Source organism: Colletotrichum fioriniae, assembly GCF_027942845.1.
Source record: "Colletotrichum fioriniae strain IMI 355084 chromosome Unknown scaffold_2, whole genome shotgun sequence".
NCBI lineage: Eukaryota > Fungi > Ascomycota > Sordariomycetes > Glomerellales > Glomerellaceae > Colletotrichum > Colletotrichum fioriniae.
The window spans coordinates 1,717,791-1,741,621 of record NW_027076838.1 but is presented as its reverse complement, the minus strand read 5'-3'; the positions used below and the strand labels follow the sequence as shown (position 1 = coordinate 1,741,621).

The window sequence follows — 23,831 nt, the reverse complement described above, 5'->3', positions numbered from 1 at the left end:
TCAACAACTGTCCCAAACAGTGAACAAAGAGCACACGATAACTTTGTTCAGCTCTAACCGCCTCACATACGCAACTTCGCTTCGACGCGACGCTCTGAATTCATGTCTCCCATGAACAACCGATAATATTTGCCTTGCAGTGCTTGCCTATACGTAATACCTTATGTTCTGTTTACCTACCAAGAGTTCTACCTACCTCTCAACGACTGGTCCATGTCTCCCTGGGTTCAAGCTGAGTGAGGTGTGCTCTGTCAAATCCTGCGACGCGAGGTGCCTCTTTGCTGTCTGTCTGCCCCGTTCCGTATGCGTACATAGGAGAGGTACCTTGTTTTGCATAGTAAGTCAGGTACGGATGTTCGTACTTGTCCTTGCCTCTCTGCCTGATGAATGCGAGTGCGCTACGGCTGCTGCCCCATCAACCTGAACAGCCCCTGGTCGTCCCTGCCTTGCTTGACCGGGCCCTGACTGTGACTTCCAGGTTGGAATCACAATCGCACGCCCCCTGGTCGTAGTGTAGTCGTTCCTACTCCTTCTCCCTCTTTTTCCCCCTGGACTTCCTTCCTCCTCTGCAGACTGGCCCCCCTCTCCCCGAGCCAGTCCAAACCCAACTGAGGTTTTCCCTCCCACACACCCTCCCATCCCTGTCTTCTCACCCCCTTTTCTCCCATCGCCAACACACCCCGACCGCTGGACCCGACTCGTCGCTTCTTCGCTGTTGTGTGTATGTGTGTGTGTGTGTGTGTGTCTGTCCCCAATTCTAATCCTAAATCCACCCATCCATCCCATCCTCTCTTTAGTCTTCCGCGTCGCAACCCCCCTCTTCTTCCTACCAACTCTCTTCCCCCCAAAACCCTTCGAGGCCGTCGTCGTTTCTTGACTTCTGTTTCGTGGTTCAATTCTAGTTGTAGATCTTGCAGATTTGCTTCTGGTCTTGTGCCGTCCGCTCCTTAAAAACACCTTCAATTTTCATCTTCGATAAATAGCATTTGTCTTACCTGGCCGACCGCTTCTGTCACGAACGCAATCGTGAACGCCAATTTCGCCCAATTCCCATCGTCAGCGCGCCGCACTCGACTTGTTCCGAAAGGTGTTTATTCGCCCATCGATTCTTTCAATTCCCTTTCGCGATATAAGAAAACGAAAAGAAGAATCAACTCGCTCAATCTGCCACCTTGCAGAATTAATCACAAAACCCGCCATCACTTCGCAAAACGTCCCTGACGCGTCGTCCTACGTCGAGCACCCAAACGATCCTCCATTCTCAACCAACGACGACCATTTCGCATTTGCGCCCTCTTTATGTCCTTCTTTTAGTTGCTGATCAAACCTGTAGCCGCAGAGCGGCTCAGTGAAGCATGGCAACCACTGTCGGACCTGAGAGTATGATGATAGCCACAAGTACACATGTTTTGGACGAACCCTCGATGCAAGCGATTTCTCTTCCGGTAATGCTGGATAATTCTACTTCCTCAACATCATCATTCTCCGGACCACAATCTCCACGAACGATGCCTCCACTACCGAATCCACCATTTGTCTTCCCGGCAAGGCCCTCGTCGGCCTCTGCACCCTCATCTTTCTCGAGAGCGACTGGGCGACGTCCGCTGTCCGCCATCGAAATTCAAGACCGATCGACCTTTAACTTGAATTCAGAAGCAGCAGATCGGCCCTCAAGATCACCCGCGCTTCCCAACTTTACCTTCAATCCCGGCGCCTCGTTATCCCCGGAGACATCCCTCCTGCTTAGCCCACCTCTATCCCCTCCGCCTGTTTCCCCAAGACTAGCGGCATCACCTGCAAGACCAACTGGAGTCGGACACAGGAGGGGAGGGAGCGAATTCGTGGGAGGAAGCATCCGTTCTGGAGATTCCATCACCGTAACTGGCACAAGCCCAACGAGATCCGAGAGTGGTTTCGCGTCTCCAAACTTCCAGCTGCCCCCGAAGCCTCCTGGCGGTCGCGGCCACAAGCACAGGCGCTCGGCTGCGCTCTCAAGCCATGACTTATCTCTCATCGTCCAGCCTTCAGCGCCTGGTAACCTCAGGGGCAACAGTGCTCCCACAAGCCCGGCTGAATTCGATCGACGTTTAGATCATCACAATGCAGGACTGGTCGAGAAGACTCTGAAGGGCGTTGAATCTGAACCAGCCCTCAGAGTGCCCGGAGAACTTACCAGGCCAGTCACTGCGGATTCGAGTTCATCAAGTGGCAGGGCTTCTCCTGCAGCCAGGCCAGTCACGCGTGCTCGTGTTGGCTTTTCTGATACCCTCGAGTTCATCCCACGCCCGCTATCAATGGTGTCAAGCGATACTTCCAGCACAGTTACAGCTCGACCTGGAGGGCATTCGGTGTCTGGAAGCATTTCGTCCATCATTTCTATCCCGACGACTACTGCACATGTCGAGACAGAGCCTATTATTCCTCTAGTGCTTACTCCTTCTCGCCAAAACAACGAGTCCAGGCCTAGCACTGCTGGGGCGGTTTTGGAACGATCTCAGAGCATTCAATCAGTTGGGGCATCGCCAAGGAGGAGAAACTCCATCCCCACCTTAATCAACGTGCCTGAAGCAGGCTCTGTCGGTCCCCCGATGCCCAGTCCAACTAAGACGCCCAAGAGGTGGTCATTTTTCGGTTTGGACCCTTTCAACGCAACTGCATCACCACTTCGCACGAGACCAGTGAGCTCCAGCTCTTCAGACTCTGGATCCAAGCCAACTAGCTCATCTTCCTCGTCTACATCGGAGCCATATTCGGAATCGGTTGGCTTATCAGAACTTTCGGACCACACCGGCCAAAAGGCAGACGGCAAGAAGTCTAAGAAGAAGAAGAAGGTCAAGAACTGGGCAGGATCAATCCTAGCACGAAAGAGCAAACCGCGGAACAAGAAGTGCAAAGACCTGGATCTCACGGGCGAGTCTGCCCGCCAGTTCGAGACAATCGAGCAGAAGGATGAGCCCCTCACACTCTTGGTGGAACCCGAAGTGAATGTCGAACCGGTAACACCTACACTCATGGTCACGGACACCTCCAGCCAGCCTCAGAGCTTACAAGAGTGGAAGCCGCGCCCGGCTTCGGCCCAAGAAGACACATCTTTCCCCATGATTGATCTGGATGCCGCGCTGGGTCCTTTCAATACGCCTCTTGCGAATAATCCTGAATGGGACGCCGCACAAAAAGCCGCAGCCTCTACCAAGCGCCAGCTACACAGCGCCCAGGGTATGAAGGGCTTCAGTGGACCAGGGATGCACTACCACCGCCGCGCTGAAAGCGCCCCTGAGATGGTACCCTTCGATGTGGGCCGTTTCGGCATACATCGTTTTGGCAGCAGTTCGACAATGGCCGACGTGTTCGAGGAGGATGAAGAAGACGACGAACACCCTGGCAAGTGCGCATCACTATACACAAGCAGTCGTGCCAACAGAGGCGAGTTTAACGACAGCGCGGAATCCTCTGGCGACGAGGCGACACCGCCCGCTACCACTAAAGTACAGCAGCCTATTCTCGACGACACTCCTACCAGTGGCCCTGATGGCAGCATCAGCCGTGATCTTGTTACTGGGACGGACGCAACGATGGCAGAACTCAAGATGAGCGCGGAGACGGCGCCCATTTCCCTGCAAGAGGACGTCATCGTTGAAGAGCCCGTTACCCAGATCCCTGAATTCCGTACCGGCTCCATCTTCAACGAAAAAGCAGAGTCTACTGGTTCTGCGACTCCGTCTCCCCGCAGAATTCTCGCGGGCAAGGACCTGGCCCCTGTCGACGTCAGTCCTCTTCACCTTCCGACTCCTTCGCACGTTCCCGTCAGTCCGTATTCGATGAGCCACGCCTCATCTTTCCCATCACCTCGTTCGCCCATGTCCTATGACGCTCAGCGGATTTCTACGGCACCATCTTCAGTCAATGAGGAAAACAACTTCCAGTCTCTGCTTCTCGGGGAGCCAGGCCCAGAAGTCAGGCTTTCCGTAGATATACCGTCATTGACCTCCAGCCACTCAACCATGACAAGGGACAGCTCATTTGCCACCAGCTCTCAATTGAGACAGGAGCCTGTACGACCCGACCAACAGCGACCGGTCTCAGTATCTTCAGCAGCCTTCGGGCGGCGGCGATCCAGCCTTGCCAGTCTTAGCAGACTTATCAGCAGTTCTCACGGAGAGCGTAGCAAGCTATCAATGGAGGTCTCATACGATGGCGAGGGTGATAAGAAGCACAAGTCCAGCAAGTCGAAACGACTCAGCCGGATGATGCGTTTCTGGAAGCCCAGCAAAGAGGAGACTTCATCCTAGACCTCTATGGGAGACGCACACCAACGAGCCAGGGTGACTGGTCGCGATACAGGTCGGCCCTCACCGCATACAACAAGTGTGACTTCATGACGCATGTATATGGAATTATTGTACAACTCTTTACATCTTCTTTCCGACCAGATCCTTCTGGCGGAATATTGCTTTCCTCGCTAGCACGGGATTCGCATCTGCAATGACATTGCCGACGCAGCCTGGCCAGCAAAAGAAAAGCATCACCGGGTCGTCACCAATGCTGTACGCAATGCGCAGAGATGGAAACCTCGATGACTCGGTTTTTTATTTTTTTTATCTTTTTGGGACACGGATTCGGCGTTCTTTGTGATGATAGCATGAGCAGCAAGTTGCATGAGCATAGCAGGTTCGCGGCCATATGTCTTGGTGACAACTGTGGAGGCCGGACACATGTGGTTCAACGGTTTTGTTTCCGTTCTCTGGACATATCGGGGATGAAATGCGAATTTAGGAAGGCGAAAACTTGGCGAGGCAGACAAGTCCAGGCACATTTGCAGTGTCTCTCATAGTTCTTTGGCCGGCCGGCTGTTTCAGCCCTCTAGACGATGGAAGATGGCACAAATCGCGACGTAGACAAATATTAATGAACATATTTCTGAGAGTCACTCTGAATCTTTCCTCTTGAATACTTATCGACGATACTGACATAATGAAGACTCCAGTGGCACTGGCCGAAACGGCACGAGAAGGAACAAAATGGAACGTGGTCGGCGTACGGACGATACGGATGATGCTGGCCAGATGCCGGACTGAACCTGAAGTTGAGAGCCGGCCTGGGAAACCTCGGCTGAACCCACGGGACCCACCTGTCCTGTCGCGTCACAAGGTACGTCTCATTGGCACCCCGGGGAAGCTGGAGAGCGTGGCTTGGCTACTGCTAAGGTAGCTGAGGTAAACCCAGCCCATCGGCTTGGGGATTGCCCCAAAGCTTTTCCCCATCCAAAGAGGTTATCAACAGCTATCCGTACAGCCAGCTTGCTCTGAAGTCCTGCTTGACCACCGTCGCAGAATACAAAACCGCATACGCGATTACATACCAATTGACCGTCCTGTTCCTCTTTACTTGCGACTCATAAGTTCCAGGGGTCCGTTAGTCGAACCACAGCTGCTGCCCCTTCTGTCCATTCATCGCGCGAGCAGCCCGGATTGCAAGCAGGAGCCAAAGGTTCCACTTGTCCAAGATGTCGTGGCGCATTCAGAACTTGCCCGATTCCCAGACGAATCCCTCGGGCCCGGCGCCAGGAGGCGGAGGAGAACGAGGAGAACGAGACCGAGGCGGCAAGAAGTCAAAGTCAAAGTCCACGTCGGACGGGCGGGGTGCGATCAAGAGGCTCATCAAGGAGCTCGACGTGTGGCGGTCGGAGAAGAAGGAGGAGAGGGGCATCGAGAGGTTGGGCCCCGTCGACGACGACGATTTGTTGACGTGGGAGGCTGTTGTTAATGGGCGGGGGATCGGGAACGGATATGACGGTAGGTTTTTTTTTCGTCTTCTTCTTTCTTGCACAATCGCTCCTCCTTCCCTCTCAAAAGTGCAGTCCTTGGACTTTTCTTTCATTCGCATCTTCAGGACTAATAGCTAACGTCTTCAAAAAACAGAGGGCCGCTGGCTCCTACACATCCAGATCCCGACAGACTATCCCCTTCGTCCGCCGACGATACGCTTCGCGACGCCCGTGGTGCACGCCAACATTGCCCTGCAGACGGGCGAGATCTGCCTCGACCTGCTCAAGGACGCCTGGACGCCGGCCTACAGCGTCCTCGAGAGCGTGCGCGCCGTGCGCACGCTGCTGGCCTACCCGGAGACGGACTCGCCGCTCAACGTCGACGTTGCGGCGCTGCTGCGCGGCGGGGACGTGCTGGGCACCCGCGCGCTCGTCGAGTTTTGGTGCCGCGATGACGAGGGGCGTTATGAGGGGCCGTGAAGAGAATTGTTCATTACCTACCTTACGGAAGAGAGACTCGGGTGTAAAGTACGGGAGTGTGCTCTGCTGGATGACGGCTAGAGGGGTCATGGTGAATTGGGAGGAGCCACTCTGCCCGGTTGGTGGACCAATGTAGTCCAGTCTTCTGAAGCGGAGAGATTTTGGGTTGGGTTTCGGCAGCGGCTTATGTTTTTTTGGATAAAATACTTGACAACATCACATATATAAAATGTAAATGGAACGGGATCGGTTGGGAAGGGATGGGACGGAGTGCTCGTTTGGTGGGGAGCACCCACAGGATTAACATCATCACTCAACGACAGATTGTATAATTGCAGCTGAAAGCTCACTTTGAGATAAAATGTCATTTGTTCTATCACACTAGAGCCCTTGGAAACATGAAATAGGTGCTCTCTCTCTAATGCCGCAGATATCTTGCGCAACACGATACATCACCTTCCCGCGGCGTTTCGTTGTTTTTTATCTTACACCCCAAGAAAGCCAGTCAACCTCATTCATCTGTAGAGATGTTTCCTAGCCGCCCCCATCTCCAACCATCCACAGACCCCTCGCCTTCCCAGCTAGACCCCTTCCAATGTTCCAGACTCCTGTAGACCCATGACGGATCAACAAATTTGAATGTAGTTTGCTGTGTGAAATGTACTACAAAGTACGCCCGTTGCCCAAACCCCGCCGCCATTTTTCCTCCCGAAATTGGAACGCAATTATGTTTGGCAAGATACAAAAGAAGGGGTGTATCTGCACATAAGGGTAAAGGGGCAAATTGGTGTTCTCTTTCCAATGAGGTGTTCCGCGCGTGAAATTCGTAATACCGCCGCCGATGCTGTTGGCGACTGAGAGGTGTGTGGGAGGGATGTTTCAACTTTCTGTTTTCCATTGAACACTTCTAGACGAAAGGGCGCGATGTACTCTTCTTTTTTTCGTCTGTTTATTTCCCAGCTCACATCCATCGTGATGCCTAACCCTTACTCATTGTAATGGTAAACCTGAATGTAGTGTGAGTGGTGTATCAATCAATGACATCTTGACGGGGTTTACTTACTCTGTAATTCGGGAGTCCGAACGGTTGCCAGCCTAGGCGCTTCGCCATCTTGGCGAAACCTTCAGTCTCGATGAGGTGATAGAAGGAGAAGGGCGGGAACATGGCTCCGTCGCGATGGACGTCTGCCTTGACGAGCAAGGCAGTGCCGCCGACGCCGTCCAGGGGAATCTCCACCGACTTATCCTTCTCGTCGGTGCCCAAGTATGCCATTAACGCACGGTATGTCGGCATGTCTTTGTATCCCTCGAGCAGGATGTCGTCGGGGCCCATCGTCTCGGCCATCTTTTGCGCAATCTCGCTGTCCTGCCAGCTGTTGAAGTCGTAGGGCCGCTCCTCCATCTTCTTGGTCTCCGTGTTCATGTAGCGCTGGAAGCAATTAGGGACGATGACGGGCTTGTCGTGCGCCGCCAGGTCCTGGATCAGGGTCGGCGGGGTCTCGACAATGTCGGCGTCGAGCCAGAGCACCCACGACGTCTGGGGGCCCAGGGTCGTGAAGAGCAGCGAGTTGCGGGCCTTTGACATGACGGCGCGCCTGGCCTTTTGGTTCTCCATCTTGTGTCGCTCGCCCTCGTCCTGGGATGCGATGGCTGGCTCAAAGTCCTGGCGCATGATGACGATGCTCTTGAAGCGGTTCTTCTCCGAGCCTTGGGTCTTGGTGATTTGCTCTTGCAGCTCCGCCGTCGCCGCGTTTCCTTCCTTGGTCTTGGGCAGGATGAAGCCGAGGGAGATGAGGTCGTGGGGGTAGTTGAGGTTCAAGAGGTTATCCCAGTATTCCTGGTAGAACCGCGCCATCGGCGTCAGGATGAGGACGGATTCGCGGTTGCCGATGGGGTCGGTCGTGATGGTGACATTGTTGAGGTTGTAGCGGACGACGGGCGGCGGTCTCGTGTCACCCTTGGCTTTCTTTCGGTAGGGAGCCGTAGGCGGCGACAGATGGTGGGAGGCGGTACCGGCCGGCTCCGCCTTTGTTGACTTGGAGGGTCCGACGAGGAAGACGACGATAAAGATGCAGAGGACGGCGCCGAGGACGAGGGTCACCGGGTTCGCCTTCTTCAAGCGAACTGACCCCATGGGACGGGCCATGGCGGGCAATCTGACGAGTAGGGGGACTATGCGAAAATCATAAAGGTTGTTGAGGGTTCAGAGGTGGTCGTTCGATGGCTGTCGGCTTGGCTTGGCTTTCGCGAAGCTGCAAGCGAGCTTCAGTTGTCGCGGGTGTTGGGTCCTAAGAAGAACAGGTCGGTATTCTGTTCTTTGTCACAGGAGATTGGAATTGCCATGCAATAGATATGAAAGATGACACTGAGCGCTCCTTCTCGTGTGTCTCTCTCGCCGAGGGAGTGAAGAAATTGGCCAGATACGAGATTCCTACTTCTGGCGGGCTGGTCTACTCAAGGGAGGCGCATCGGGAGGACAGCTCTACAGTAAAGTTACACTTCAGACGACAAAAGGGGCTTAGCTTCATCTCCCTCGAGGACTAATTCCGGGCCGAGAGATCCTCCTGCCTCACATCAGGGGACGCAGGGCGCTGACGGCACGGATGATACAGGCGAGACAAGCGAGACAGCGCCTGTAAAGCTTGCGACCAGCAGCGCTATTTGGTGCTTAGACTTGCGGGTACACTCCACTGGCTGAGTGGATAACGGTGGATGGGAAGCCACTGGGAGTCTGAGATGGGTCAAATGGAATGGATTACTCGGACCCCTGAGACTTCTAGTGGGGAGCCCACCAGGCGTCAAACATGGGGAGCTATTCTCAGATTTCCTGTTCTGCATCTCAAAGCCAATTGGTACTAACTCAGTCAAGTAAAGTTCTGGTTGAGTCGAGGGGCTTCAGCCACATGCCCACTTTGTCCCTACTGCAGCGTGCGCCACACTTATTTGGCGGTCGGATGCTCCATTCAATCCGCGGTCAGCCGTACGTGCCTTTACCAGCTGTGTCTAGGTACAGCACTCGGTCACTTGAGTCGCGATCAGCATTGTTGTCCCTTTTACACCCTGCAGGAAAGTTCACCTCCCACGATACCGAGGTGATTTTTTTTTGTTGAACCACCCAATTCGACATCTTCGGTTGCATCAATTCTTTTCTGGACATACTTTCACCCGACAGTTCATCATGGCGGACAAGCTGGACCGCAGCCTTGACGAGATCCTCGGCGAGAAGGTAAGGAAACCTGCAGCCTTGTACAATATGCGACCTCGGATCTAACCAAAGCAATTGCAGAAGAGCGACGGCCCTCGCAACAACCGTGGAAACGGTAGAGGTGCCCCCCGAAGACGCGAACGCGAACGCCAGGAATACCCTCGCGACGGCGTTAGAAAGGTACGATGCCATACACAACCCGTCACCTGGTAGATCTCCAGGCTGATTGTCCAGGTTGAATGACCCTCCTCCCTCCTCATCCCGGTCGACCACGACTATCGCGCAGCTTTCGGTTCCATACCGACCGTCTCGTTGCAGGCCGGGATCGGTACCTGTCGATTGCAAGGGCCAAGCTAACAGGTGTCGCCGTCCTGCGATACAGTCCTTCCGTGACGAGCCTAGAAACCTCGATAGGTAAGTCCAAACAAACCCGGGTTTCCATGCGGGCAGTGAGCTAACCCCGCGAATAGCGAATGGGTTCACGATCGATTCGAGGAGCACGGTACGACCGAAGGTTCTATACCACACCTACAGCATGAGCTAAATCAGAGCAGACAACCGCCGTGCGCCGGCCCCTCGACGGAGACGCGATGAGCCTGAACAAAGGCAAGTTCGGTGAATTGATTGATACGAGCATACGCTGACCGGCCGTCACAGGGATTCCAGCAGCTCAAAAATCCGCGTCGAGAACATCCACTACGAGCTGACTCCTGAAGACTTGGAAGTACGGTCCCCTGAAGCTGTCGAATACCGTGGCCCCGGCTAAAGTATGTGCAGGAATTGTTTAACAGAATTGGCCCTGTCGCGAAGTTGGACCTCAAGTATGATCGCGCTGGTCGCTCGGAGGGCGTTGCCTTCGTTACGATGGAGTCCCGCGAGGATGCTTTGGACGCCATTAAGCAGTTTGACGGTGCCAATGCTAACGGTAAGTGCCCTTTTCAAGTCCCTTTGTCAGCGGCAGCTGAAGACTAACATCTCAGGCCAACCGATCAAGCTGTCAATCATGGGTGGTGGAGCTGGCGGTCGATCTCGCAACCCCTTTGACTCGGCGGTGATGCCAGGCCGTCCACTTGCAGAGCGAATCTCTGCTCCCGGCGGTCGGTCGAGATCCATGTCTCCTGGACGAAGATACGATGTCGACGAGGCTGCTGAGAGAGGCATTGACAGATACGTTCCAGGAAACCGCGGAAACCGTTCGCGAAGCCCTATGCCCCGCCGGCGCGGAAACGGTGGCGGTGGCGGTGGCGGCGGACGCAGACCCGGCGCTCGCAGAGAGGGCGGTAGAGACGGTGGAAGAGACGGTGGTAGAGATGGCGGCAGAGACCAGGAAGGTGGAAGAGGTGGCCGCTCGGGTAGAGACGGCCGTACTCGGAAGACCCAGGAGGAACTGGACGCCGAGATGGCTGACTACTTTGGCGGAGGAAACTCCGGAGAGACTGCGCCTCAGCCGAATGGTGGCGCTGCCGCTGCCGCGGTACCCGCCGCGAACGACGATATCGATATGATCGAGTAGACCCTGGTCCAGCTCAGTCTGACCTTGGTTTATGCTGCACGGAATGTCTCGGACCAGTCAGCAGACCAAGTTGCGAGAGAGGAGAGGCCTGGTTGAGACACGTGGGAAGCCAGTTGTCAGAAAACCCCCCGTTGTGCGCCTTCACCAATAGCATCGTGGACCCTTAACTATAGAAGCCAACAATAACACCATCAGCTTGTTGAGGAACCTGATCTGAATCCGGATTACAGTCCGCGCATGGTCCAAAATCAGGGACTCGAGTGAACCAGGGCACCGATCAAGGATTTTGGAGTCTTGGACCCTTTTCTTCGGCATTACCTCCGTGGCTTCTGTGTCCACTTGCCCGAGTGGTCCACCGACGATTTCCTGAAATATTCCTGCCGATGTTACTTGGTAGGTTTGCAGATCCCCGTTTTCGCCGCTTTGGGCCCCCTGGAGACCGGAGCAACTCAACAAGGACGAATTGTTGATGGTAGCGGGTATTCCTAGGTAGGGTGCCAGGGCCTGGTTGTCCAACTGGGCTCATCTTCAACTACTGCGTAAGGTATGCGGCAAAGGGCAGGGCATGTCTCGGTACCTTATGGGTGAGACTGGTTTGACTGGCTGTCTGTAAACTGCAGTGCCCGTAAATCGCAGTCGTCAAAACAAGGGACATGCCTATCTGGGGACGTCCACGAGTGAGCCGCCGCGGCGCCGCCCCCCTAAAAAATCAAGTTTGCGATCGTCGGGGACCCTCCATGCATGTGAGAGTGTGACATGCAACTTGGCAACGGTCCTCCAAAAACCAAGAAAAATCGCCCATGTCGCCCCAGGTCCCCCGCCAAGTGCACGTCCCGGCCTACAACGTCAGGGTGCATGCACCTCGCCCGCGCCCGCGTTTGCACGTCGCAGGAAGAAGCTCTGGTACTGACTGCCCACTCCAACTCCCCGGCCCCCAGTCTGCGCCTCTCACCTTCCCGTCTCCCCCAAGTTTCCTACCACAACACTCCAGCTCTCTCCCGGCGTCTACCTTGCCTCGCTCTTCCCACCGTCACCTCAAACCTTGGAAATCGTTGCAACCGGAATGGAGAGTCGACGGTGAACCGTGAACACGGACACGACCACACTTTAAACCAACGGAGACACCGATTGCTACCATCGACCTGGCGACCCTAAACGGACCGACGATAGGGCAAGCGCAACAATATGACGGCTGTCAGTGATAGTACAGACTTATATCACCTCTCCCGAGCACGAAGGCCCGTCTTACGCCCTTCGCTGTACGACTGAATCGTGAGAACAACGATCGACACATAAAGAGACAAACCACCTGCAGAGCGCGACACGAGGGTTTGTTTCAACCCTCGAAGCTCTAACATCTTAACTTTTGAGATCAGCGGAACATACGCAACCACCATCGTCCTGTTCAGCACATCCTGGGTCAATCAAACCAACTCTTAATCAGCTTATACTCCGTCATCATCTATCAACTAGGTCTACTGGGCAGACTTTTCATCACTTACACGGGATGGAATCAGCCCAGCACACGGAGGGCCCGCCGCCATCTTCACACAGCAATAAAACCACACTTACACCGAATAACTCCCAACAACAATCACGGCCCCGGCCCAAATCTCAACCACCCAAGCAACGAAGAAGACCGTCTCGGACACAGGGATCAGACTCAAATAGGAGACCTGCGTCGGACGGCTCTGACCCCGACAGGGAGACTGACGGCGCTGAGGAGAGCGCTGCCAACACAAGGCCTAATCACCAAGGCTCGGGACAGTCTGCATCGAGGCCTGCAAGAAGACGCCCAGCTGCCCCTCGGCCTGTGCCAGCACCATCGACAGCAATGCCTTCGGAAGATGAGCAACTAGTCGACCCGGTACCACTCCGGCCGGGCCATTCCACCCGACGTGCTGCGCCTAGAAGGGTGCCACGCCTCGGCGAGAACAGCGCGTCTGCGCTGGCATCTGACACGGACACCACGAGTAGCTCGTCATCATCATCATCGTTCCCACCGATCCGGCGGCCTCCGGCGTGTCGTCGGCGACCGTCGGATATGAACCTCTCCCTGAGAGCTCCGATAACTGAGATGCCTGAGGACGGGGGCGAGCTCCCTCCTGGCGGTCCCGACTTCTCCACACCGCGACCGCAGCGCGAAAAGAACCCGCGAGAAATCTTACATGAAGGCGAACGAGGCTTTATTGTCGACCTCAGGCTCAATTTGGACGTCGAGGTGCACATAAAGGCGAAGCTCTCTGGTGACTTGACACTGTCAGTATTGTAATAACTGTTTTGGAATAAGGGCAACGAATTTTGTGACGAATGTGCGATGATGTTATCGTGTAAAAGTATCCCGGCCGGCGCATAATGGATCATAGTGTAATAGTACTGGGGAGAAGAGGCGCTAGGAGGTTTGGGCAGGCAGCATATGGTTCTTTTACAAACGGCGTTGAGAGCGATCTTTGGAAACTACGAAATCTATTGCAGCATTGAAATTGTAACTGAGACACTGTTCAAGTCTTGACATCTACTTTTGATTATTTTCCGGACATCTACATTCTGTCCAAGTCGTAGTTCTGGACACAATGTGACCACGTCACCAAACACCAGATCAGACTTTAGTCTGTCTTCTTCTTCTTCCTCTCAAACCCCTCAGTCAAAGCAGCAGCCACATCCTCCACCGTCGTGCCCCTCTTCCTCTTGCCAATCTTCTCCCCTCCCAGCGGCGAGTCCTCCGCCACGGACTTGTACACGCCCGCCGCGCCGACGAACAACTCGGGCCCGAACCCGCCCTCCTCGGCGTGCGTCTTACTAATCTCCTCCATCTCGCGGACCCAGCGGTACGCCTTGGGCGGCATCGTCACGACGCCCTTCTCGGCCGACTGCAGGTGCGAGGGGAGGCGGGCGGCGAGCTCGTCGCGCAGGTGGGGGAGCACGCCCATCCTGTGGGCCGAGGTGAAGGCCTGGGTGGCGATGGCGGTGAAGCCCTTTGAGAGGGAGGCGAAGCACATTTTCAGGCCCGAGGCGGCGCCGATATCATCGGAGATGTGGTTGCCGCCTAGGGTTGCGCTTAGGCGGGCGCCGAAGGATGTGTTTGCGTCGTCTGGGGAGGAGCCTGGGAGAGAGAGGTCGGAGAGCTTGTGGGGACCGGATATGGGCATGCCCGGGACGTACCACGCATCCGGGTCATCGTCGCCGGTACCGGGCGGTGGGGCCGAGGCAGAGACGTTTGTGCCGGCGTTGGGGGCGGATTTGAGCCTAGGTGGGGCGCCGATGATGCAGGCGTCGACGAAGCGTGCGGGGCTGCGTGCGCGGGCGAAGGAGGCGGCGATGGATTTGCAGGTTGACGGGGCGACGGCATTCATGTCGATGAAGTAGAGGGGTGTCTCGCGCGATGGGGTACCGGCGAGTGCGTCGATGATGCGCTCTGCCGTGGCTTCTGCGTCGCGCGGGGGCACGACGGAGAGGAGTACGGCGCACTGGGATGCTAGGGCTTCGTCTGTGTCTAGGAGCTCTACTTTTGCGTCGCGGGCGCGTTGGAGGGTGTCCTCGCTGTCAGCAATGTTAGTTCCAGATGGATGGATATGGATAAGTATACAGGCGGAGAGGGGTTTTGGAGTGTACCTGCGGCCTTTGCAGTTCGTTGCGACTTGGAAGCCTTTGGCGATGAGGAGCTTGGCGATGCCAACGCCCATGTCGCCGATGGAGATGACTCCAATCTTTGAGGGCGTCCCGTTGTTTGCGGTCATGGTTGAGAAAGCGGGAAAATTGAGAATTAGGTCGTCTAAGATATCTGTCTAATTGCTTCAAAATTACCTCTGCTTGGTGGAAGTGAATGAGATGTATGAGAGAGAAAGAGTGCGCATATCCACCTGCGGCGATCTGAGCTGCAAGTTACAGAATTGCGTCAGTTCTTTTTCGTCAAAACCCTCTCAATTACCTACACCACGACACCGGATGACCGGCCCAAGCTTTGCCGCGACGATGAGAGGAAATACATGACAGAGCTGATTTTCTATTAAGACAATTACAGTAGTTCCCCCACCTAGTCTTACATCCATAGATTTTACACCTTAGCTTGAGCTTCCCAAGCCTTTCTCCGTGTGCAGGCTAAGCTTCCTGAACTTGGAACGTTTTCGGTCAGGGAGTCCCAAATGTCCGATCCACGCTCCGGGCACGTCCAGCTTCGTCTCCCGGACGAGAGGACGCAACGACCTGCACTCAAGGAAGAGCCCGTGGGTTGTCACCGCACCGAACTGGTGCTGAATTTGTTTCCAGTCTCGCGAAGTGGGAACCGACGACGCCTCTAGTCGCGCGTCATCCGTCACTCCAAAGGAATCGGTGAACTGAGATTCGCCATCCGCTGCCGTATGCCTCTTGGTGGCGGTGAAGGGCGGAGCGACAAAGTATTGAATGTACGAGCCCGGAGCGATGACGCCTTGTTCGGCGTCGCCGCCGCCTTCGTTCCGGTTCTCAAAGGAACGGATGAAGCTGTCGAGATCCTCTTCCTCGGAGGAAGCGGAATACTTGACTTCGGGATCGAGCGAGAGGAGGCCTGCCTTCTTCCCCCAGCCGCCACCACCACTCTCTTCATTCGCTGGTTAGATGAGCTTACACATTGTTGGGCTGGGTGTTCAACTTACGAATCTTGTAGACTCTGACACCTCTCTTGATGAGCCATTTCATATAGTCTTTCGTATTCAAGACGATTGACCACTCGTCTCCGGCGTTCCGTACCTTTGACGCTGTCACGGACAGCTTGTTCAGAAATTCAATGGTTCCCGCTTGGTCATCGCCAGGGGGACAAACGACCCCCCATACACCCACGGGGCCCGGAGGGAACTCGTGGCCTTCTGCCGTCCGCCTGTCAAAAAGCGCTTGGACGGCCGTCTCGAGCTCCGAAGAAGCAGGCGTCTCTTTGCCATTGACATCGACCTGCCTGATGATGTTGCCCAGGCCCGATACGATCTTCCGCGGAGCCGTGATGGGGACCAGGGGCGCCTGGATCGAGTTGGTGCGCTCGCTTTCTCTGGTGTAGATGTTGACTTCCTGAGCCCGTCGCTCTTCGCGCTCGATCAGGTCCAAACCCCCCCCAAGGTTGAGTTTCCAGCGGCTAGCGATGAGAGTCGACTGGAGGCCATTCTGAAAGATTGTGTTTGCCAAGGGAAGTGTGCATACGTAATTGCCAGGCTTCGATCCGTAGGAAAAGGTAATGGCAGCGTTCAGCTTGTCGTTGCTACGAGGAGCAGACTGCACGTCAGGACGCTTCATCTGCCACAGCTTCGGTATGATCATATCCTTTGGCCCGTAGTAGAATGAGAATCCGTGCGGGATGTCACCAAATGCACGGAGGGGGTGAAGCCCATCGACTACACCGGTAAGAGCGTTGAATTCGCGACCCACGTCGCCGGATGACTTTGAATCCCCAAAGGATCGCAGCAATGAGGCCATGAACTTTTCATCCAGCAGCCATGACGCATATGGCCGTGAAGCAAGAACTACAACCGCGCCATCATATTTCTCGAGGCCTCCTCTCTGTAAAGACCTGACGGTCTTGGTCACTGTCCGAACGAGGGTACCCTATTCACTCGGTCAGTATTAATGAGGCATGAGATCTCGATGCAAGGAAGATTTCTTTTTTTCGGCAGCCTCACCTGCCAGCTCTCTTCATTCCCATGGACAGAAAAGCATGCGGTTTGATATCCTCGTCTAGCCAATGGTTGTCTGGCACATTGGGCAAATCGGGGAATGGCTCTCTGGATATGCATCGCGTCACGATCACCGCCTCTAAGCTGGGCCGAGCTCTCGATATGCTTCTTCTTCGCCGGCGACTGGATTGATAATCACACGCGCATATGCTGATGAGATTCTTTCCTTTCTTACAAACCCATTGAATCGAATTGAGGTCTTCTGTGAGTCAGGTTTCTCTACAACTGCTCCAGCTTCGGAAGATAGGAAGCGAATGAATGTATGATGAATTATCAAACGACCTGGATTGGTGTGGCTGGAGCTTGAGCTTCCCAGGTTCTATGCGTCGGCAGGAAAATGCGCCAGGGGCAGAAGCGGCGTGCGACTCATCCCAATGGGACTTTGGAATGGGACCTACCTAAGGTACCTTAGGTACGAAGTCATACTTGTTATCGATAAGGCAAGTCATCGATAAGGCAAGGTGAACCCCCCTTGTTTGTGGCTGGAAAATCGGACCTGAGCACCTCAGGTTCCCTGCGCGTGTGGCTCGCACCCGAATTTTAGCTGCATGACCCCTCCAAGGCCCTCCTCCTCGAACACCCAATCCTGTGACTCAAATCCGCGAAGTGCTGCAATCAGACCGCCGAGTCATAGTTGCTTGCCCCTCCTCGGAGACCTTTGGAGATTTTTTTGTATTTGTACCATCAGTCGAAGCCCACCTCCCCGGGCTTCTTCGCAAACATATCCACCACGTCCAACTCAATATTTCTTCGAGCACTCCGCGTGCGCCCTCCATCACTCAGTCTACGTCCACGTCCTCCCCGTCTTCGACCTTTCCTACAGACACGTGCCACCATGGCCACCGACAGCGGACGCGGAAACCCCAGTGCGCAAGCCCCTCCTCCCCCACATTCTCACGATGCCTCCCGGCCCAATTGCCATTGTGATGCCTTCAGACATTGAGCTGACCCAGGTGTCTCCTTTCCAGTCGGCGCTACTGAGGGCCTCAAGGAGGAGGTTCCTCCTGCCGTCTCAAACGAAACCAAGGCTCAGGTTGCCTCGACGTCCGCCATCCATGCCGCCGGCCAGGATGCTGGTGCGACCGCCGGCGCACCTCCCAAGGTGAAGACCGAGAAGGAATTGGAGAAGGAGCGCAAGAAAGCCGAGAAGGACGCCAAATTCAAGGCAAAGTTGGCGGAGAAGGCCGCAAAGGCCGCCGCTGCCCCCGCTGCGTCCAAGAACAAGGAGAAGAAGGCCAAGGCCGAGAAGAAGGAGGAGGAGGCTATCCCTGATTACGTTGAAGATACCCCCAAGGGAGAGAAGAAGCGCCTCAAGCCCCTCGAGGACCCCCACTTCAAGGCGTATCACCCTGAAGCTGTCGAGAGTGCCTGGTATGACTGGTGGGAGAAGGAAGGCTTCTTCAGTAAGTGATACCAGGCGTGCCCCCTTTTCGTGGGAGGTCTTGCGTGAGCTAACTCAACCTCAACAGAGCCCGAATTCACTGCCGAGGGCAAGGTTAAGCCCGCGGGCAAGTTCGTCATCGCTCACCCTCCTCCCAATGTTACCGGTGCCCTGCATTTGGGCCACGCCCTCGGCGACTCCCTTCAAGATATCATGATTCGATGGAACCGCATGTTGGGCAAGACGACGCTCTGGATCCCCGGTTGCGATCACGCCGGTATCTCTACACAAAGCGTTGTCGAGAACATGCTTTGGAGAAGAGAAGGAAAGACCCGTCACGACCTCGGCCGTGAGGACTTTGTCGACAAGGTCTGGACCTGGAAGGGCGAATACCACGACAAGATCAACGCTGCTCTCCGAAAGATGGGAGGAAGTTTCGATTGGAGCCGCGAGGCCTTCACCATGGACGCGAACCTGTCCGCCGCCGTTGCCGAGACCTTTGTCAGACTGTTCGAGGAGGGTACCATCTACCGCGCCAATAGACTTGTCAACTGGTCTTCCAGGCTCACCACCGCCCTTTCCAACCTCGAGGTTATCAACAAGGAGCTGACTGGAAGGACACTGCTGGAGGTTCCCGGTTACGAGAAGAAGATTGAGTTTGGTGTTCTGATTCATTTCAAGTACCAGATTGAGGGCACCGATGAATATCTCGAGGTTGCCACCACCCGTATTGAGACCATGCTGGGTGATTCAGGTATCGCTGTTCACCCGGATGATCCTAGATACACCCACCTTGTTGGCAAGAAGGCCATCCACCCCATCATTCCGGGCCGTCTGATGCCCATCGTTGCGGATACCTACGTCGACAAGGAGTTCGGTACCGGTGCTGTGAAGCTCACCCCGGCCCACGACCCCAACGATTTCAACCTGGGCCAGAAGCATGGCCTCGAGTTCATCAACATTCTTACCGATGATGGAAATATCAACGAGAATGGTGGCAAGTACCAGGGTCAGAAGAGATTCGAGTAAGTGCCTGTGCAGGTCTCGTATACCATCATGCAAACTAACCTCTTCAGCGTGCGTTATGCCATTCAGGAGGAGCTCAAGCAGCTCGGTCTCTACGTTGACAAGAAGGACAACGCCATGACTATCCCCCTTTGCGAGCGCTCCAAGGACGTCATTGAGCCTCTGCTGAAGCCCCAGTGGTACATGAGCATGCGCAGCATGGCTGACGATGCCGTTGCCGCTGTCAAGGACGGCAGAATCAAGATCAAGCCCGAGTCCTCTGAGCGCAGCTTTTACGCCTGGATGGCCAACATCAACGACTGGTGTATCTCCCGTCAGCTTTGGTGGGGTCACCGTTGCCCTGTTTACCTAGCCAAGGTTGAGGGCGAGAAGTCTGACTCCCTGGACAACAAGAGGTGGTTCGCTGGCAAGACTCGCGAGGAGGCCGAGGCCAAGGCTAAGGCTGCTCTTCCCGGCAAGAACTTCACTCTTGAGCAAGATGAGGACGTTCTCGACACCTGGTTCTCCTCTGGTCTGTGGCCCTTCTCAACCCTGGGCTGGCCCAACAAGACCCAAGACCTGGAGGAGCTATACCCTACCTCTGTCCTCGAGACTGGCTGGGATATTCTGTTCTTCTGGATCGCCAGAATGGTCATGCTTGGTATCAAGCTTACTGGCCAGGTTCCTTTCACTGAGGTGTACTGCCACAGCCTCGTCCGTGACTCCGAGGGCCGCAAGATGAGCAAGTCTCTGGGTAACGTCATTGACCCCCTAGATGCCATCGCCGGCATCAAGCTCGAGGACCTCCACGCCAAGCTTCGCACTGGTAACCTGCACCCCAGCGAAGTTGCCAAGGCCGAGAAGTACCAGAAGCAGGCCTTCCCTGATGGTCTCCCTCGTAATGGTGCTGACAGTCTTCGCTTCACCATGGCTGCGCTCACATCGACGAGCGGTGATGTCAACTTTGACGTCAAGGTCATGACCGGCTGGAGAAAGTTCTGCAATAAGATTTGGCAGGCGTCCAAGTATGTCCTCGGTAACCTGCCCGCGGACTTTGTTCCCGCCAAGGAGGCTACCGTTGGTGTCACTCTCGCTGAGAAGTGGATCCTTCACAAGCTCAATAACGCCGCGAAGGAGATCAACACCGCTCTGGCGGCGAGAGATTTCCAGCAGGCCACTGGTATTGTGTACCAGTACATTCTCAACTTCCTCTGCGATGTCTACATTGAGAACAGCAAGTCCATCATCAGGGATGGCACCCCTGAGGAGGCTGCCAGCGCCGTCCAGACCCTGTACACCGTGTTGGAGGGTGCGCTGACCATGATTCACCCCTTCACGCCCTTCCTCACGGAGGAGTTGTGGCAGCGTCTGCCTCGCCGCCCTGAAGACAAGACCAGGTCCATCATGCTTGCCAGCTACCCCGTCTACGACGCCAAGTTCGACGACCCCAAGTCTGAGGCCGCGTACGAGCTTGTTTTGGGATGCTCGCGTGGTGCGAGATCCCTCATGAGCGAGTACGCTCAGAAGGAGGAGAGCAAGAGTAAGTTGCCTCTGCGGATATTGCGATGTAGATCATGCCCACTGACACGTTCCTCAGTTATCATCCAGTCTCACGACGCCACCTCTCACCAGACCATCAACGACCAGGTGGCCTCCATCAAGACCCTCAGCGGCAAGGGCGTCACGGGCATCGACATCATTGCCTCAGACGCCGCCCGTCCCGCCGGCTGCGTCGCGTTCCCCGTCGCCTCATCCGCCTCAGTGTACCTGCATGTCAAGGGCCGCGTCGACCTCGACGCCGAGGTTGAGAAGGCCAAGAAGAGGCTCGACAAGGCACGCGCCAACATTGACAAGCAGCACAAGGTTCTCAACGACCCCATCTACAAGGAGAAGGTCGCCGAGGCCGTCCAGAAGCTGGACAAGCAGAAGCTTGTCGACCTTGAGTCTGAGGCCAGGAGTTTCGAGGACACGATTAAGCAATTTGAGCAGCTCAAGCTTGAGTAAGGGCTGGTATGTGAGTGGGGTAAGGAGTACAAAAAGGTAGACGCATGTCTGCGTCGTAGAGCTGCGATGGGACCACTAGTCGAAGGGGGCAGGATTTCTTTGCTTGTCGTTGTTATCTCATCGGGAGGTTAGGGTCTAAATAGAGCCCGAATGTCAAAGTTCAAAAAGAATAGCGTTGAGACATGATATATATTGAATGAGGCATAATCTTCCTCTGCTCACTTGTGGTGCGCTTCATACAGTGATCCTTATTTGAACCTATGCGAATAGCAAATGTCACCTAGAACCACCCGGAAAACAATCAAAGTCGAAGGGGCCATGCCAAATCGCATGACATGTCGCAGCCCTTCACTTTGTCAACAGCCTCCCACGGACCTAGATCCATATCCGCGCAAGCACCCAGAAAGAAGAGTTCAACGTTTTACTGCTTCTTCTTGCTCGCAGATCCCTTGGCCCCCTTCTCCTCCTTCTCCAGCTTCGCAAAGTCCTCGCGGTCCTTGCGCTCAGCATACCACTGCCCAGCCTGCAGCACCAACACACCGACCAACACGAGCGCCAAAATAGTATTACTCGCCGCCAGCACCTTCAAGCTATCCTCCTTGCCCAGAATAATCTCCCCCGTAACGGGACCGTCTTTCACCTCTCCGGTAAAGTTGGGATCATCCCAGATCCCCGCGCTGACGGACCGGAGACCCTTGACGATGTTGGTGATGTAGACGCCGACGCCGATGAGGTAGAGGACCAGGGAGGCACCGTCAAAGAGGACGTTTGCTTCCGAGGGGCGGAAGAGCTTGATGAAGAAGCCAAGGAAGCCGGTGAAGACGATGATGTTGAGGAGGCGGCCGATGAGGGGCGGGGATTGGTGCATGAATTTGAGGTGGGTTTCGAGGTGGGTGAAGAAGGTTTCTGGGACGGGGGCCGAGGTCCAGAGGAGGGGAAGTCGTAGGGGAAAGAGGCGAAGAGGATGCCTAGGAAGAAGCAGGTTGCTGTTGGTGAGATGTTAGTTTTTTGTTTTTTTCTCGTCGAGCTTCGCTCTCAATGCAAGAGTTTGGTGATGGATGGGGGGACAAGAGGAGACGTACGCCCGATAATCATAAACGTCGCAAAGGAGGTTGAGCCGCGGTAGTTGCGGGATTGCGTGGTCTTTGACCAATCGACCCAGCCGGACATGTTGGGCGGTTTTCTCGTTCTGCTATTCGGCTTTTGTGGTTGCGGTAGAGAGCAGAAAATGCGCGCGAACTTTCTGCTGTCGCGATGAAAGAAATTCGTTTTATAACGCGCAAAAGGCTCGGCTCGACGAGGAAATTCGCTGACCTTTCTCGATAAAGATCAGGAAGCCGATACGTTCAATTGCAATCGATAACTACCAATCGCGCACACGAACAACGAGGGGTTGGATGGACGAGTTACGTATGTAGTTGAATGAGAAGTAATCAAGAGGGGCAAAGAACGCGGGCGGAGCAGAGAGAGAGAGAGGCTGGGTGGTATGTGCGTTTGTTTGTTCGCAGAAAAATGCCCCCCAATTCCTTGTATCCGTCCGTATTCGTGGTTCGCATTTTTGTGCAAAGAGCTTAGCCCACTGATAACGGCCTCTGTCCAGGTAGTGATGCGCTTACGTAGGTGCCCACTCAAGTCCTCACTCCCCAACCCAACCCAGCTGGCGGAGAAGCTACCTAGGTTATCCACAAATCCTCTATCCGTATCAATCAATCTTAATCTTTTGCGGAGTTGGCTGGACCTACCTATGGATGGAGCGACTCATGAGTGGGTTAAGCTAAGATTGCCTAGCATCCACGAGCATCTAGTTTTCTGGAAAGCCCGAGGAATTCCAATTGGAACATTATTCAAATAGCGCCGGTTTACGGCTGGCCCGCTAGAGCTTCTGCTAGCTGGCTGGCTAACTGGCTGGCTGGCCTGACTTTTCTCGAGCTGAGGGAAGGAAGCTTTTACCTGCGAAGTGCGGCTTTCGTCGGGCGGGGGGGTGGAGCGGAGCGATATGGCTACTTACCTATGAGGCTGTTACTGACAAGTGACCACCGACAAACGCCATCACCAAGTGCGGGCGAGCTGACACCATATTGACAAGCCGGGCCACTGATAACGCTGCCAGGCTTCCCGAATCAGTGTTGCACTCAACTTGACCCGACGGTAAGGGTGCGGCTGGAGGCTTGCCGGCCTGGGGCCCTGCAGATGTTCTCGAAACATTCAGGTCCTCTTCCCCGAGATGACAATCCGGAGATTACGACTGGGTGGCCTTGTAATTCGGGCCCGTTATTTGTTTGTCTGTCTGTTTGTCTGACAAGACATGAATTATGCATCACTCACAATATACCATACATCTGGTGCATCTTGTGTCGAAAGCAGGGGAGCAGCACTTTGGGTCTTGTCATCATTGGAACTAATCTGTGCCCAACCGAGGGCACACATCTTCATGTTGTACACGCGCACAACCTGCAGGACCAAGTTGTGGCTACCTGACCACCTTTTCCATCTCTGCCGGGCAGTATCGTCCTGAAATTCGATTGCACCAGTAGAAGGCTCTCTGACCTTTCCCTCACTCCTCACACGGAGATATTCGCACGCTTGAATAAAACAAAAAGAAACCAGAAATCCTCGTCAATGGGATGTATCCCACAAAGACTGCTCCAACCAGATCGTCGAGAACGGAAATTGGTAGTCGTATGTACGGGTAAAAAAGTAAGAAATTAAAATGGACAATGTTTCGCTACCATGACAATGCTGAGCCCGTCAGAGGCTGCGGGCAGGTATCAGTGCCGAATCGC

At 55.0% G+C, this 23,831-nt stretch overlaps 8 protein-coding genes across 8 annotated transcripts; 4 read left to right on the top strand and 4 right to left on the bottom strand.

Moving 5' to 3' along the window:
• Positions 1-2,588: 2,588 nt before the first annotated feature.
• Positions 2,589-4,289, top strand: N0V96_002284 (uncharacterized protein; the record flags this gene model as incomplete). The annotated part of the gene is made up of 1 exon (XM_053187677.1): positions 2,589-4,289. One exon carries the CDS (start codon positions 2,589-2,591, stop codon positions 4,287-4,289), a length of 1,701 nt encoding a protein of 566 aa, XP_053055181.1.
• A 1,214-nt stretch (positions 4,290-5,503) lies between these two features.
• Positions 5,504-6,244, top strand: PEX4 (E2 ubiquitin-protein ligase peroxin 4; the record flags this gene model as incomplete). Its single annotated transcript, XM_053187678.1, has 2 exons — positions 5,504-5,792; positions 5,919-6,244. 2 exons carry the CDS (start codon positions 5,504-5,506, stop codon positions 6,242-6,244), a joined length of 615 nt encoding a protein of 204 aa, XP_053055182.1.
• A 986-nt stretch (positions 6,245-7,230) lies between these two features.
• Positions 7,231-8,390, bottom strand: MNN9 (Golgi mannosyltransferase complex subunit; the record flags this gene model as incomplete). The annotated part of the gene is made up of 2 exons (XM_053187679.1): positions 7,231-7,251; positions 7,308-8,390. The coding sequence occupies 2 exons, from the start codon at positions 8,388-8,390 to the stop codon at positions 7,231-7,233; spliced, it is 1,104 nt and encodes a 367-aa protein (XP_053055183.1).
• A 1,032-nt stretch (positions 8,391-9,422) lies between these two features.
• Positions 9,423-10,962, top strand: N0V96_002281 (uncharacterized protein; the record flags this gene model as incomplete). The annotated part of the gene is made up of 6 exons (XM_053187680.2): positions 9,423-9,470; positions 9,531-9,629; positions 9,832-9,863; positions 10,107-10,178; positions 10,241-10,374; positions 10,430-10,962. 6 exons carry the CDS (start codon positions 9,423-9,425, stop codon positions 10,960-10,962), a joined length of 918 nt encoding a protein of 305 aa, XP_053055184.2.
• Positions 10,963-13,568: 2,606 nt separating this feature from the next.
• Positions 13,569-14,699, bottom strand: N0V96_002280 (uncharacterized protein; the record flags this gene model as incomplete). The annotated part of the gene is made up of 2 exons (XM_053187681.2): positions 13,569-14,502; positions 14,575-14,699. The coding sequence occupies 2 exons, from the start codon at positions 14,697-14,699 to the stop codon at positions 13,569-13,571; spliced, it is 1,059 nt and encodes a 352-aa protein (XP_053055185.2).
• Positions 14,700-15,023: 324 nt separating this feature from the next.
• On the bottom strand, positions 15,024-16,401 carry N0V96_002279 (uncharacterized protein; the record flags this gene model as incomplete). The annotated part of the gene is made up of 2 exons (XM_053187682.2): positions 15,024-15,547; positions 15,594-16,401. The coding sequence occupies 2 exons, from the start codon at positions 16,399-16,401 to the stop codon at positions 15,024-15,026; spliced, it is 1,332 nt and encodes a 443-aa protein (XP_053055186.2).
• Positions 16,402-17,493: 1,092 nt separating this feature from the next.
• Positions 17,494-21,048, top strand: VAS1 (valine--tRNA ligase; the record flags this gene model as incomplete). The annotated part of the gene is made up of 5 exons (XM_053187683.2): positions 17,494-17,524; positions 17,627-18,061; positions 18,128-19,064; positions 19,116-20,584; positions 20,642-21,048. The coding sequence occupies 5 exons, from the start codon at positions 17,494-17,496 to the stop codon at positions 21,046-21,048; spliced, it is 3,279 nt and encodes a 1,092-aa protein (XP_053055187.2).
• A 421-nt stretch (positions 21,049-21,469) lies between these two features.
• On the bottom strand, positions 21,470-22,218 carry CSH3 (the record flags this gene model as incomplete). The annotated part of the gene is made up of 2 exons (XM_065756482.1): positions 21,470-21,954; positions 22,131-22,218. 2 exons carry the CDS (start codon positions 22,216-22,218, stop codon positions 21,470-21,472), a joined length of 573 nt encoding a protein of 190 aa, XP_065614851.1.
• Positions 22,219-23,831: the final 1,613 nt, after the last annotated feature.